Below are 15726 nucleotides of genomic sequence, written 5' to 3'. Positions count from 1 at the left end.
TTAATACATAATTTAGATATATAGATAATATATCATTATATGATTGAATGTGAGTTTAATTTTAATTCAAAATATCAAAAATATATAAACATAATTTTATTGAAATTGTAAATACACATATTTATCAATCTAAATAGATTTAATGCGGTAAACCATGTGACATGCCATTTGGACTAATCATATGTATCCCAATAAAGTTTTTAAAAAAAAGCAATGAGGCAATTTATCTCAAAAGAAAAAGAAGCCGTTTTCTCTTATCTAATCCTCTGGGTTCTGAATTCTATTATAAGCATAGGAAAATCCGGGTCTTAAGTTTATCAAATTATTCCCCTATTTCTTAGACGAAAGCAATCCTGAAAAATAAAATTACGCTAAAATAAAAACTTAAACATATAAACATTCTTGTTCTCTTCACCTCATCTCTTTGAGAATCTGCAATGGTTTCCCAAGATCATCAGCTCCATGTAATGTTCCTTCCTTACATGGCACCAGGCCACATCATACCAATGGTAGACATGGCCAGGCTCTTTGCTGCAAATGGCATCAGAGTCACCATTTTAACTACTACCAAGAATGCTCTTCCTTTTCAGAATTCAATTGCTCGCGATGTTCGATTGGGTCGGAAAATTTCTCTCGAAACCCTTCGTTTCCCTTCTGTAGAAGCTGGCCTCCCTGAAGGCTGTGAAAATATGTTCCAAGCTTCATCTCCAGAAATGTACAAACTGTTCTTTCGAGCTTTGGAACTACTGAAGCCGGAATTCGAACATCGCTTTCGTCAAAATCATCCTGATTGTATTGTCTCCGACTATCTTTACACATGGACAGTTAAGCTTGCCAATGAACTCGGCATTCCAAGGCTTGCTTTTAGTGGCAGTGGATTCTTTAATCTTTGTGTCTCACATAACATTGATAAATACAAGCCTCACGAGGATATCAAATCGGAAACGGAAAATTTTGTTGTTCCAGGCTTGCCAGACGAAGTGAAACTCACAAGATCACAGCTTCCGGATATTGTTAAAACCAAAAATGAATTCTCTTCTTTGTTTGAAGAGCTCAAGAAGGCAGAGAGGGACAGTTTCGGGGTGTTGGTTAACAGCTTTTATGAATTGGAGGCAGCTTATATCGATCATTTTACGAAAGATATCAAAATCAGGGCGTGGCCTTTAGGTCCTGTCTCAATGTTTAATAAAGATATCAATGATAAAATTGAAAGAGGGGGCAATAGTTATGTATCTAAACACAGCTGCCTGAGTTGGCTTGATTCCAGGGAACCCAATTCAGTCCTCTACATCTGTTTCGGAAGCTTGACAAGATTCAGCAAAGCTCAAATTACAGAAATAGCTTGTGCACTTGAAGAGTCAGGGCATTCCTTTGTTTGGGTTCTTGGAAAAGTTTCAGATTCTAAAGATGGTGAATTCTGGTTACCAGAGAGATTCCAAGAAAATGTAAGCGAAAGAGGATTGATTATAAGTGGCTGGGCACCGCAGATTTTAATACTTGAGCATCCAGCCATTGGAGGGTTTTTGACACACTGCGGATGGAACTCTATCGTGGAAGGGGTGAGTGCTGGTGTACCAATGGTCACTTGGCCTGTTTTTGCAGAACAATTTTATAATGAGAAGCTGGTAACTCAAGCAATGAAATTTGGAGTTCCCGTAGGCAATGAGTTTTGGAAGATTTGGGCAACAGATGAAACGCGTTTGATAGAGAGATATAAGATCAAAAAGGCGGTGCGTGGAGTCATGAATAATGAAGATGAAGCATTAGAGATGAGGAAGAAAGCGAGTCGTCTCAAGGAATTGGCAAAGAAGGCTGTTGAAGAAGGAGGATCTTCTTATAATTATATGAAGGGTCTAATTCAGGAAATCAAATTTTATAAAAAGGCTTGAGAATTTGTATAAGCAATTAACTATCAGTTGTTAATAGCATATCATATCTTGAAAATAACAATTTGGAGGCCAACCAACGTTCAAGAGAAGTGCATATTAGAAAACTACGTACTGCGTGTAAATAGGAAATTAAGGGGAAACACTGTAAGGAGTAAACTGAAAGGAAATTGATTGATTAACACATACACAATAATTAATGAGCCATATCAGGATTTGAATTAGCTTGAGTTATTAAAATGGCACATTGGAATCTTCACAATCCCAGTCCGCCATGGCTGGGATTGATCTTTGGGATCTTCAAGCCTCTAAACCATTGGCGTATTCATCTACTTGTCACTCCTCCAACATGATGAAAACAAGTTGTCGAATTTCAGGCGAGAGGGAAATTATATGTCGAGTGGAACAGTTTGTTTATGCCGTAAGAACTAGCTTATGAAAGATTTTTTATTGATAGGCATATGAATGATGAAGTGAAAATGTTCGCTTAGACGGAGGACCAACAGAGATAGTAGTGGCAGAGTAGACCAAAATGGAGAGCGATAACCCGAGAGATATTCCTGTTCGAGGGAAGAAGGCCTTGCTAGGGATGATATTAGTGTTACTTGGTGCTCTAAAGACAATATTCTTAATGATACAAGTTCATGGTTAAGTTATATTTATTCAACTTCTAATGACACTTGTTATTTGTAACTGCATGTGTAAATCAAGATAAATACCTTTAAGAGGGTAGAACCATGATGAAATAATCAATACATATCAATAGAATAGAATAAGAGAATCTTATATTCACATATAATGAGCAAACTAAAAACATCTATAATCTCGATCTTAACCCTATTATTGGCACATGTAATGTGATTATAACTTTCATAGTGTTAAATAATCTCACAGAAAAGTGGTGATAGATCAAAGTTATTTGTTGATAGTTTGGTGTAACTTATAGGTACACATTGTGTAGATATGTCTATCAGACAAACCCACCAAAAGGATTTTATATAGATGATTACCTCAATGTCTATAGAACATATCCTTTAACAAACAGTGATACATGTAATCTTTCGATTTGAGATCACTAAATTGTTTTGTACATGGATTAATATAACCCAATATAGTCCTTGAAAAAAGATTATTGAAACAATGGTGACTAGCTATTTTGAGAGGTATATGAAGACTATAGTGAATAAATAGAAGATTCATCATTCCCGGGTATAAGGGTTGATATCTTTAATTGGATTACAAATGACATTAATGACTATCGAAATATGTGGCCACTATAGGATTGAGTTATTGCTCAATCCAATACATATGGTTATTGATATACACATTAATAAATACATATCGATGACTTCTTTAGATAAACGCTAATTTTATGTGTCAATCTCAAAGAAATATTGTATGATAAAAAAATCAAATTATACGATAACCAATGTCATATTGTGGATAGGTAAAAGCCAATGCTAATAATTCATCGGTTGACAGTCACGATACCTTGTTAGAGATTTATAACACCCCTCTTTAAATACATACGTCTACTCAAAATATGTGCCAAAGAGAGGTGTTAACCCAAAACTCTTTCACAATATATACAAAAAAACAATACCAAATATGCATGGTAAGTAAGAATACTCCCACAATCCCCAAACGGTGCCTTTATTAATTAAATTCATAATATAAAATCCAAATATTAAATATTCCAATGTCTTGAATCCAAATCATGAAAACCATAATGCATTAGTAATAATAAACCAATCCAAAATACATAAAAATAATCGAATAAGTAAAATAACTAAAAATGCCCCTGCCTCATTTGTAGCTCCAAGTTGACTCACTGGTTCTCTCATTGCTATCCTACTGCTCTACAATCCTATCTATAAACTACAAAAGGAACACAGTAAGTGAAATACATTCAACAAGTATGTTACCTATTGACACCTTGTACACAACATTATAAATAATCATAATCTTGTAAGTGTCCTTTATTTAATCTCTTTGTGGTATTTCAAATGTTTTTCCAGTATCTTGAATGCACATCTGAAGTATCTTAGTGCCCAATGCCTAATCTCCAATGGCAATATCATCTCAAATAAATAATGTCAATGATATATATCGATGTCCTTAATGTTCGGTAAAAGCATAAGATATCTCATATGTCACTCATAAGGTGTACCCAATACACTTGTAGATTAGGTTTCGAACTATGGATATCATATTACAAGAGGATTAAGACCCTGAACCTTTCCCAATATTGCACAAGCATCCCAAATGTTAAGACACTCAGCATTAGTGCATGCACGAACATTGTAGATGCTAAGGCACCCAACGTTGATGCATAACCATCAAATGGGTATCAATGTCACACACACTACCTCTAGTGCTTTCACAAAATAAGTTGATACATTGTTCTTAGTTTTGGACTCAGAATCACTCCGGTCAGAGTTCATGTTGTCAAACGTACAGTTGGACACCTTTAAAATTTCTTTGTGTCGTCAAATACACAGTTTGACACTTTCAAAATAATTTTTATCATCATGTCGTAATACAATAGTTGAGCACTAACACAACATTTCCATCTCATATTGCCTTCATTAAGGCCAATATATCTTTAATAGCCTTCGCTAGGGTCTTATTACTCATATGCGCCTTCGTTAGGCCTTATTATTTGTTTTTCTCATAATCATCCCTCATAGCGGTAAAATAGTCATTTTCATAATCATATAAGCGCATAACAACTCCATAATAATGTTGCTAACTTCTTACACCTCTACTTCCAAATTTCCCAAAATATACATAAGGTGTATCCTTCATGCATGAGGGTGTATGTGTGTTTCCAAATACAAATATATGAGCATGTCTCTAACATACATAGGCATGTAACGTGGGGTAGGATACACCATTGTGTGTCTCATAACACACAGACATGTACCTAATCCCAATTTAACACGTTTGTAGGTTTTCCTTCTACACAAGGACTGTTCATCCCCAAATATACATAATTGTATATTCCCTTTACATGAGCGTGTGACATGTTTTTCTAGAATTCTGATTTTGTCTACATTCACATTTTTCGATTACCCAATTCAAAATTCAAGATATCCAAACTACTTTTACAAGATCCCATATTTAACCTCTAAATCCGACCAAATTATGGTCAATTTGTTCATCAACGACCTTCATGGATATGTTTAGTCCTCTGTTGATTCGCATCTTTTTGTTTTTGTTCAAGTAGGTTCATTGGCGACAGATAAAGAGGATAGGTTGAAAAGGTTTTTGGCCAATTTTAGTTGTCAGAGAAGCAAGGGAAGTAACAGAGGGAAATGTAATAGAGGGAAATGTAACTTTTTAAACTTTTCAATAGGATAAATTATTAATTTTTTAGGGTTTAAGATAGAAATTGAGGTAAAATTTTAGTTTTTTTTAATATTAATGATTAAATAACTATTTTATCTTTAAATTAATTGATTTTGTTAACTTTAATGGATAACACGTGAGTAATTAAGTTTTAAAAAATTAATGGGTGAAAGTTGGGTAAAAGTAAATTTTGGGTGGGAATAAATTCTTAGGCCCTATACATAACAAAGGACAATTTTCCACCAAAGTTTTAATTCAATCTCAAAAAAATACTCACAACAGTTCAAATACTCAATACTTATTCATGAGTTAACTTCTACTAAAATTTTATATTAGAGATGAGGGTAAAATCGTTATTTTAACATTAAATGCTAAACTCTAAAAAACTATATTATTTTACATTTATAATTTAAAAAACTAATAATTTCCCCCTTATAATTAAGTTGTAAAAACTTACCATTTTCCCCTAAAGGATTTGAAAATTTTTCTCAACCAACAAATCCAACAAGTTGTTAGTGCCCGAAACACCAAGAGGATGATGTCTGGACAACAAAAGATGCTCTGTCATCCAAATGTTAAAGGACGACGCTTCGTCATCCAAATGAGGCATCTTTTCTAGATCAACAATGCTTCTAGACGACAAAGCATCTTTGATCTAGATGATGTTTTATCGAGTAGCATCGACAATCTTGAAGACAGAGAAGCGTCATCGATTTGAAGATAATGCTTCATGTAGATGACAAATGACGTTTTGTCATCCAAACGCTATCCTCTTGGGGTTCTAGCCATTGACGACTCGCTGGATTTGTTGGTTAAAAAAAATTTCCAAACTTTAGGGGGAAAATTGTATGTTTTTAAAATTTAATTTCATAAAGGAAATTGTTAGTTTTTTAAATTATAGGGATAAAATGATATAGTTTTTTAAGGTTTAATAATAAAATAATTATTTTATCTCTGTCTTTAATAAAAAATTTTAATAAAAGTTAGTTTATAGGTGAGTATTTATATTTTTGAACTATCGTGGGTATCATTTTGAAATTGAGCTAAAACATGGTGTCCTTTGCTATATGTACACATATACTATTTCACTTTGTTGTCATACCAAATGTGTTGTTGCGTCAGATTTTACCTTTGTTTAATAAAAAATTTTAATAAAAGTTAACTTATAAGTGATTATTTATATTTTTGTACTACCGTCGGTATCACTTTGAAATTGAGCTAAAACGTGGTGTCCTTTGATTTGTACACAAATACTATTTCACTTTGTTGTTGTGCCAGACGTGTTGTTGTTGCGCCAGATGTGAGCACGTTTTGAAGAAGACTCAAGCCAGAGATCTCCATTTCTCTCTCCTCGTCTCTGCTGCATTGTCTCCAATCACTCAGTCATGTCTCCGAGCAAGCTCGACTCCACCGTACGTCCCGAATTTCTGCTGATTTTTCTTTTATTTTGTGTATTTTTTCATTTTTGTTTGAATTTTTTTTGGTGGAGTTTAGTTACGTGGGGAACTAATTTTGTGATTTTGATTGATAAAGGTAATCATCAAATTTGTAAATTAATTGGTGGAATTGATTTATATATAAAATTGATTTAAGCTTTTATTTGATAAATTATCCAAGGCTGCGAGTTGTACAGATTTTTTCGTTTCGGATTTTTTGTGTGCATACTTTTCTTTGAATTTCTATTTTTTTGTTTTGTTATAAGTTTATAGAGCAAGCTATTTCAGTAATTTTGGTTTATTATTAAAATTACTGAAAATTACGGAGTTATAAGTGGAATTGTTAAAAATATCGGTATTTTGCATGTAAATATTAAACAAAAAAATATTCTTTTTTTTTTCTAAATTGGAGTGTGTAATTAGTTTTAATTTCTATTTTTTGTGTAGTTATTTGTTTGCAGCGTAAGTAAATTGTAGTAGTGATTTGGCTAATTATTGGATTGAAGGTGGAGGTCTGTTTATAGCTTTATATGTGGAATTGTTCAAAGTATCAGTGGTTCTTATGTGAATATATAAGGAAAGGAATTATAATTGATCATGTAAATGGTGCAAATTCTGTTGAAGTTTGCATCTCACCAATTATGCGTGTCTTCACACAGCATGATCACGGTGATCAGAAGTTCTGTCTGCATGTGACGCTATGGTGAACTGGCAAGGATAGAACTTGAACATCTATCATTTGTGCAAACATTTGAAGAAATTAAATTGGTGGTGATTTTCCTTCAGTATTTGGAGACTCAAAAGGCTTTTTGGCTTCTTTTAATTTGATAGTTTTTTAAATTTGTTTGAGGAGATATGGAAGAAAGTGATTCTGTAAAATAAATTTTTTTCTAATAAATATAGAAGTTATATTATACCCTTCAACAGTGGGTTTCGTTAGTGTATTTGTCTTTCTAACTTTGAGGGTAGCATGAGTAAGGCAATTAGTAAATTTCCTTACTCTTTTTTAACTTAACTTACCCCATTGACCATATCTATATGTTTTAGATAGTGTCAGAAAATTGTTAAACACCAATATTACAGCTGATAAGAAATGACCCTGCAATTGTGTCAGTCTTTAATGCCACTATTTGCCTGGCAAAATTTAGTTGGTAGACTTGTCACATTGATATGAAGACAAACCTATCTTATTTTGTGTTACAATTTAGTTGGCAAAGTGATGGAATTTGAAACATAATGTATTTTCTTACCTTGCAAAGTATTTGATTATTTTGTTCATCCTTAGATGCTTGTTTTTTGCATCAATTATTTTATGTGTCTTGTCTAATAGGCTTCCTTTGGAATTGGGGATGCAAGTGTTTTGTGCTCACAGCCAGAAAATGGTTTTGGCAATTCACATCCTCTCATCCAGTCAGAGAAGGCAGTGCAGGAACTTCTTCAACAGACTCCTATTCAGGGAACCGATGAACATCTTATAGAGTTTTCTGAGGCCCTGAGAAGTATTTTCATTACTTGTTTTTGAACAATTTCTGTCTTAATGGAAGCATATGCATTCCTGTCCTCTCAATTTGAAATTTGATGATTATTTCAATTTTGAACACAAATTTAGCTGTTGCAAAGGCATTAAGACAAGCTGCTGAAGGAAAGGCTGTTGCTCAAGCTGAGGCTTCTGAATGGAAACGTAGATATGAACTTGAGAGGGCACGGAATCTACAGATGGAACGTAAAGGTTCTTAATGATTGAATATTATAGATAAATTATTTATTCTATGACTTTTGAACTTCTGTGCAAATTTTTAAATCTTGATTTATCAGTGCTCATTTCAATTATATGAAGTTAGCTAGACCAATCTGCTTTTGCATTCGAATATTATAATAAGTTATTTTTCAGTGAAACTGTAGTTGCTTATCCCTTTAGAGCTTATTTTGAGTCTCTTTTCCTCCTTTATTTTGGTTTTATAGTTATTACAATGTTACTCTGTGGTACTGATACAATGTTAATATTTTTCTGAACATAGCTGATCTAATATCTTGTAGTTAACTGATTTAAATTTTGTTTATATTAATTATTAATTATTAATTATTGTTTATCTTGATCTTCTCTATCTCACCACCTTATGATATGGAGAGTTCATCTCTGTTGTATACCACAACAATCTTACAACTAGTTTATATAATATGTGACTCTCAAGTTGGTGAAAGAATATGATCACTTGACACTAATTGTGGAATTTTGTTCTAACCTGATTAGACAAACGAATAGAGTAACATTGGTTATCTATACCAGAGAAGATAAGAAAATCCATTTCCATCTGAAAATTTCCAGATTCACAATATAGATTTGAATTACAAGGGGTGACTTTTTGGTCTGGCTGTTGTTTGTCTGAAGTGCATGAGAAAAACCTCTAAGACCAGTCTATTTTTGGTTTTTATATTACTAAGATGATACCTCAGGCTCATAAATGTTCCTTGTTTATATAGTTTGAATATGAGACAATTGTATTGTTTCATTGAATAGTTAATGGCACTTCTATCTCCTTCTTGGTAGACAGACGGAAATTTTATTATTTCTTTATATCAGCAAGCTCTGAGAATGTTGTTTTACTATCAAAGTGGTGAAATACTAGGATTTCTTATGGTTTTGTTTAGTGTGCTAATCTACTTTAGACTCATTATCTTCAGATTATGGCTATTCCCCTATCAGGCAATGTTATCTGTGAAATACTCAAAAGTTGGTGGACTCGGACTTCTTTATATAATGCAGTGGGACTAATAAGATTTATTCTTCCATGTCTTGCCTGCTGGGAAAATTGGAAAGAACAGAATAGGCAACTATCTGAAGGTAGTTGCTTTAATCTTATGTAGCATTATAAGTCAAATTGATGCTTCTTTGGAAGTATTTTCTCAAACGTCTTTGATTGCTACATGCTTTCCAAGTTTGTAAGCATCTAGTTTGTATCAGGTTTAAACAATGTATTAGAGGTTTTGACTTCAGGTTATATGGAAGCGCTCATGCAATTAGCTTTCAAAGGACTTTAAAAGTTTAAGGCTTTCTCTATATACTAAAATGGAGAGAGTAACATATCCCTGTAAGTGGATACTGACAGTTAAAAGAAAGGAGCAAGTGGTTGGCCATTCCAACAATAAGTTTTACCATGTGAGAAGTTCCAGATAATGTACTAGTCCCTGACTAAAATTGGCTCTTCTGTGCCGTGTTTTGAACTAGTCACTGTGCCACTTTTCACTCTTGTTTTGTGTTGCTTCTTTGAGGACTTTTTCATGCCTATTTCAGTTGACTGGCCCTCTTATCATATTTAATATTGATTTCATTCTAATTTTCAATATAAACTTTTTAAAATTTTATATTTCATGCACAATCACACATAAATGTGTGTCTGTATATTTGTTGTTGCACATTCATGAGACAGCTGTAATGGACTGTAAAGTTTGTAGCTGGCTTTAGAAGTACTAACATTGTAGCTCAGTTGACAACTGATTTGTAAGAGTGGTAACGATAAAAAATATTGTTTCACATGCACATTTAATTTCATAATCATATATACTTACAGACACATACAATGCACATTCATGAGTCAGCTTTAATGGGCTGAAGGGATTATTTTAGCAGGCTTTTAAAAGCTTTATTAAGTACTAATATATTGGTTCAGTGAAGAAATGACTTATCAACGGAGGTAATTGTCAGTCAAGAATTTGTTTGTTTATATAATGTAAACTTAACCAGTTAGTTGATATTATGTTGTTTGTAGATTCATATTTCTTCTTCACCTTCTTTTCATTTTTGCAATCAATGTATTTCCTAAAGGGGTATGAACAAGGTGAGGTTTGCAGTTATGGTAAGTTTTTCTGTTGTTGACTGTCAATGATCACTGAGGTTTTTGTACTTCCGGTTTTCATTAGATGCAAGTTGCCATAATCACATCTCTGTATCAAATACAGCCTATTTTGTATATGTTTGGTTTTGGTCCATTGCCTCTCTTACAGAGTGGGTCAGCTCCTCTTATGACTGCAGATGCTGCCCATTTGTGTACATTGATATGCTTTTCATATTATGCTTATATGCATATTTTCTCTCCATCATTTTTAACTCCAACTTCATTTTTTTTTTTTAAATTTTAACTCCTGGATGAACGAAAAACTTTGGTTTATATTACAGAATGCTCTCTTGGAAATAGTAATGGCCATTGTGAAGGAGGGAGGTTTGAAAACTCAACCAATAATCTTGTGAATTGCAATCAATCTGAGGAGCATTCGAGAATAGGTTCTTTGGAGCATGGGATTTGCTCCCATGAGGTTCTTCAGAATGCAGAGTCTGATTTTGATTCTGATGCAATTCATAGTAAGATGATGAGAAAGGTATGCTTACAATAACTTTATCTTTTGTGTTTGTCCACCCAAATATTGGGACGTGGTGGCTTAGTCTCCTGAACTGCATTTTTATAAATGCTTGTGTTTGATCTATGTTGAATTCTACATGTTTGGTCTTTGAGCAAATTGTCTTGGCCATAATTGTTAATGTTCTTATAAGTTCCAGATGATATGTATCTGAGGTTGAGAACAGTAACTACCGAAAGCTTATAGCCATTTTGAAGAATGCATTGTGGGAAAGCCTTTTCTCCTTTTTATTGACTTGTTTAAACATACCAAACAGGAGAGATGTAGCTTTATAATTACATTAAGTTATAGCAGTTGACATGATATCATTCATGTCAGGGAAGAATCATTTATACAAGCTTCCAATATAATCTTTATTGTATTTCTGTTTCCTGGGGTAGGCTTCATTTAAACTTTCATGGAGAAGCAAAGGAGAAAATAGTGATCAGCACAAACAGGACATTGTCTATTTTGAAAGAGGAAATATAACAACAGCAGAGCGCAGCAGTAAACAGGTACTGCTTCTGTAAAGATGGAAATAACAATCAGTAAAAACCTTTTGTTTTCTATTCTGATGCTGTGTCTGCCTATAAGTTTTGTGATATTTGTAAATTCTTTCCTTGTTATTCAGCTTATCTAGCTGTATAAGTCAATGTAGTCATGATCATCTAATTCATATACTGTTTGTTTCAGATAACTCTGAAGTGGGAATCACAACCACAGACTCTGTTTATTTTGACCAAACCAAATTCAACTTCTGTTCGAATATTATGTGCAGAAATGATCAGGTGTGGGTCTTATAATAATAGTTTTTCTTAGCGCAGGTTCCCACCGACCCCAAATATGCTTATTCAAACTGTGTTTGTAGAAATTACCTTAGTCAAGAAGATAACTTTGGAAATTCATGTTCTTTTGTGTGTTAATTTCTCATTGTATTTAGTTTATGCTCTTTAATGATAGAGAGAAGAATTGATTTTTGTGGCTAGTGTTAGTGGCAATAACTGCATGACATGGAGTGGTATTTGTGTTTTATGATAGCTGTATCAGTTTATATGCTTGCCTCATTTGAATTTTCTGTTGACAGATGGTTAAGAGAGCAGCGAAAGGTGAACATTTATGTGGAGCCACGAGTGAAAGCTGAGCTTCTAGTCGAATCAGCTGACTTAAACTATGTACAAACTTGGAAAGATGGTAAGCAGTGGAATGTTTATGTTTATCATAATTTTAACAAGATATATATTTAACACAACTTATAAGCCTTTATTTCAAGTATATTCATGTCTCAAACAGAAACATAATTTGAAGACAATCCATTGTAAGGCATAATTTGATTCATAAATAGGGGTGCGAACGAACTAAGCCGAGTACTGACAGGCTTGTGTTCCACTCATTGGAATTTGGTTAGAGCTCGAGCTTAGTGAGCTCCTGTTTTGCCTACTTGAGCTCGAGATATTATTGTATAACTCGAGGTCGAGCCCCCAATCAAATAGGAATGAATAGCAGTTTACATAATGAAGTAGGAATGGAAAATTGTTTTCATAATGAAATAGGAACGGAAAGTAGGACAAATTTACATTAGGATAAAATCAAAGAATTGAAAGCAGTAACGAAATAGGAATGTACAGCAGGACAAATTTATATTAGGATAAAATCAACTAGGATGAAATAGTAACGAAATAGCAGTTTACATAATGAACAAATTCTAGTTGTCCCTAAAAGAAACCAGCATGTTCTTTAGAAATTGTTCTCTTTACTTGTAAAATTTCAACAGTTGGGTATTTTTAATTTTTGCTTTTTAGTGTTTTCACTAGTGTCTTGCAAACTTTGTGACAATAACAGCTTCATGATGCTTCGCTCTCTTCGTACCTGAAGAACACTAATGATAGTTTTGTACACAAACTTGCAGCATTGAGGCCTATAAATGGGTGGGCAAGACTATATTCTTTGCTCTAAAAGAAAGGGAAAATAAGATGAAGAGGTTGTAGTATTTAGTGCTGAGAAATACTTAACAGAGAAATGGATGACAATGAGATATCACAGACAGAGTTCTCATACCCTTATAGATGGTAAGAGTCAGGACAATTGAGCAGGTGTCGTGAAAACAACCAATCGATGCTCAATTGACTTTTCAAAATCACTTATTGATGTTGGCAACAAACAATATCTAGAGATTTGAAGAAACTTTTGTGGTTAGGGTTTCCAGTTCGAAGAAAATCTGAATGAAAAATAAGAAAAGCTGAATGGGAAATGTGATGGGAAATCTCGAACCCTAATGTATTTATATATGTGGAGCCTTTCAAGCAAACAAGCTTTCATTAGCTCATAAGCTCATCAAAGCTCATGAGCTTGATCAAGCACATAAGTCAAGGCTCGAGATTGACTGGAGAACTTTCTCTAGCTGCTCGAGCTCTAGCTTAACTTGTCCAATGACAAATCGAGTTTGGCTTGAGCCGAGCCGAGTTGAGCCGTGAGCGGCTCGGCTTGTTTTCACCTCTATTCATAAATTTAAAGTGACTTGCGTATTCACTTCCTTGCAAGCTCTTTTTTAAATAAAAGAAGTTGTTCCATGTAAATTGGTTATATTTATGCTTATGTCAATGATCTGTCTCATGCTGCTTCTTAAATTTATGTATCTACTCCAATGATGCAATTATTCCATGTCAAGCTCTTACTTAAACTGAGGAAATATTTCCTCATAAATTAGTGAAGTACTGGTTAGTGTCATGACTCATGTTGTCTACTGGTCAAAGGTCAGCATGATGTGACAGTCCTCTTGATTAAAATACAATTTAGAAGTTCTAACAAACACTGTATTGTTATGATGTGATAGTGTTTTGCAATTTCAAATGTGTCATACATCCCGTCATTTTTTTCTCTTGGCCATTTTTTTCTCTTGGCTGAAGAGATACCATATTTCTCATGATCAAAGATATATATATATTTGACCATTAATTATGTTCTGTGTTTCTGATCATTAGCTGTAATTTCATAAGTCAGACTCCAATGCAATGCAAACTTCTTATATACTTTTCGTAATTATATTTCTGATTTGTCATTGACGAGTTGATTACGTTGCTTTCCAGACAAAGAAATTTTGCTCCTGCACACAAAAGTTGACCTTGTCATAACTCTTGGTGGGGACGGAACTGTGCTTTGGGTATGTGCAGTTAATCTTACTGAAGCTGCATTTGTAATGGCTTGAGATAATGAGACTTATTTATCACATCTGAGTTGATTAGATTTACCTTTTATCACAAGATATCTTTCTAGCTTCAGTCTGTTTCTGCTATATTTTCCTTAGCTATATATATTTACTCTTAGATTTAATCTCTTTATGTCCTCTTTGGTGACTGATGTATAGTCGTAAACTCTGAGCATTAATCACCTATTCCTTTCAAGAATTTTAACTCATTTTTATTCATTTTTTTGAAATAAAACATGTTCTATTTCTTTTGATGAAAATGGATAAATGTTTGCTATTTTATTTTGAAGGTCGGTTCTTTTGCATTGATTCCTAAAAAGAAACTATCTTCTACTTCTTTTGCAGGCAGCATCAATGTTCAAAGGGCCAGTTCCTCCTATTGTGCCATTTTCTTTAGGGTCCTTGGGCTTCATGACTCCTTTCCGTATCTTCTTTCCTTCTTGAAGGAACTTATTTTCTTTGAATCAATAAACTCAATGATTGAATTTACTTATTGGAGATTTTTTTTAAAGACTAGAACTTGATAGTTTCTTTAACAGTTTTTAGACAGCGAGCATTACAGAGATTGCCTTGATTCAGTCCTAACGGGTCCAATCAGCATAACATTACGTCATCGACTGCAGTGCCATGTTATTAGAGATGCTGCTAAAAACGAGCATGAAATCAATGAGCCTATACTTGTTTTGAACGAGGTTACTATCGACCGTGGAATATCTTCATTCCTCACAAATTTGGAGTGTTACTGTGACAACTCCTTTGTCACGTGTGTTCAAGGAGATGGTCTGATTTTATCAACAACATCTGGTAGCACTGCGTATTCATTGGCAGCTGGAGGATCAATGGTCCATCCACAGGTATGTTTCTGCAAATGATAACAATCAAACATTGAAAATTCTGAGGCATTTGTGTAAATGCAGGTTCCTGGCATCCTCTTTACACCAATTTGTCCCCATTCTTTATCCTTCCGGCCTCTTATTCTACCAGAGCACGTAACAGTTAGAGTACAAGTACCTTTCAATAGCAGAAGCCCAGCATGGGTATCATTTGACGGCAAGGACAGGAAACAGTTAGCAGCTGGAGACACGCTCGTCTGCAGCATGGCACCTTGGCCTGTTCCAACTGCCTGTCAAGTTGATTCCACTGAAGACTTCCTCCAAAGCATCCATGATGGACTCCATTGGAATCTGAGAAAGACTCAGGCGTTCGATGGCCCTCAAGACTTATAACTTTTATGGCGATTCTTAGTTTTCCGAATTAGATAAAGCAATTCTAGTAGAATCTAACTCATTATATATCTCCAGAGTTGTTTATTGTGGTTTATGTTCCTCACTAATTTCTCCGCAGGTGTGGAGTAGCTCCCGTAGTGAGAGTTACACATACAATTTAAGCTGATGATCACGAAATTCGTATACGCGATTAGTCTTTACTTAATGCATCAAGAGATGTGTTTAGCTTGTTC

The 15726-nt window shown here is 34.0% G+C and overlaps 2 protein-coding genes across 8 annotated transcripts; both read left to right on the top strand.

Moving 5' to 3' along the window:
• The first annotated feature begins 437 nt into the window (after window positions 1-437).
• On the top strand, window positions 438-1889 carry LOC123226247 (scopoletin glucosyltransferase-like). The gene has a single exon (XM_044650776.1). It carries the CDS (start codon window positions 438-440, stop codon window positions 1887-1889), a length of 1452 nt encoding a protein of 483 aa, XP_044506711.1.
• A 4551-nt stretch (window positions 1890-6440) lies between these two features.
• Window positions 6441-15718, top strand: LOC123224957 (NAD(H) kinase 1-like). 7 transcript variants are annotated; one of them, XM_044648753.1, is made up of 12 exons: window positions 6441-6649; window positions 8004-8172; window positions 8283-8396; window positions 9378-9515; window positions 10848-11047; window positions 11467-11580; window positions 11759-11853; window positions 12150-12256; window positions 14149-14222; window positions 14613-14691; window positions 14814-15121; window positions 15185-15718. In XM_044648753.1, the coding sequence occupies exons 1-12, from the start codon at window positions 6623-6625 to the stop codon at window positions 15491-15493; spliced, it is 1734 nt and encodes a 577-aa protein (XP_044504688.1). In that variant the 5' UTR covers window positions 6441-6622; the 3' UTR covers window positions 15494-15718. The 7 variants fall into 7 exon arrangements, with proteins under 7 accessions (XP_044504688.1, XP_044504687.1, XP_044504690.1 ...); XM_044648752.1 differs by having other exon boundaries at window positions 8283-8402; XM_044648755.1 differs by lacking the exon at window positions 9378-9515 and having other exon boundaries at window positions 6442-6649.
• The last annotated feature ends 8 nt before the right edge of the window (window positions 15719-15726 follow it).

Source organism: Mangifera indica, chromosome 9 (assembly GCF_011075055.1).
Source record: "Mangifera indica cultivar Alphonso chromosome 9, CATAS_Mindica_2.1, whole genome shotgun sequence".
Classification (NCBI taxonomy): Eukaryota; Viridiplantae; Streptophyta; class Magnoliopsida; order Sapindales; family Anacardiaceae; genus Mangifera; species Mangifera indica.
Note: the sequence above shows the minus strand (reverse complement) of the source record. Positions and strands in the feature narration are given on the sequence as shown.

Excerpts from the sequence above, each read along its gene's own strand:
- LOC123226247 (XM_044650776.1), top strand. The coding sequence starts at position 438 with ATGGTTTCCCAAGATCATCAGCTCCATGTAATGTTCCTTCCTTACATG.
- LOC123224957 (XM_044648752.1), top strand. The coding sequence starts at position 6,623 with ATGTCTCCGAGCAAGCTCGACTCCACC. Across the intron at positions 11,048-11,466 it reads ATAGTAAGATGATGAGAAAG|GCTTCATTTAAACTTTCATG; the intron begins GTATGCTTACAA and ends TTCCTGGGGTAG. Across the intron at positions 11,854-12,149 it reads TTATGTGCAGAAATGATCAG|ATGGTTAAGAGAGCAGCGAA; the intron begins GTGTGGGTCTTA and ends TTCTGTTGACAG.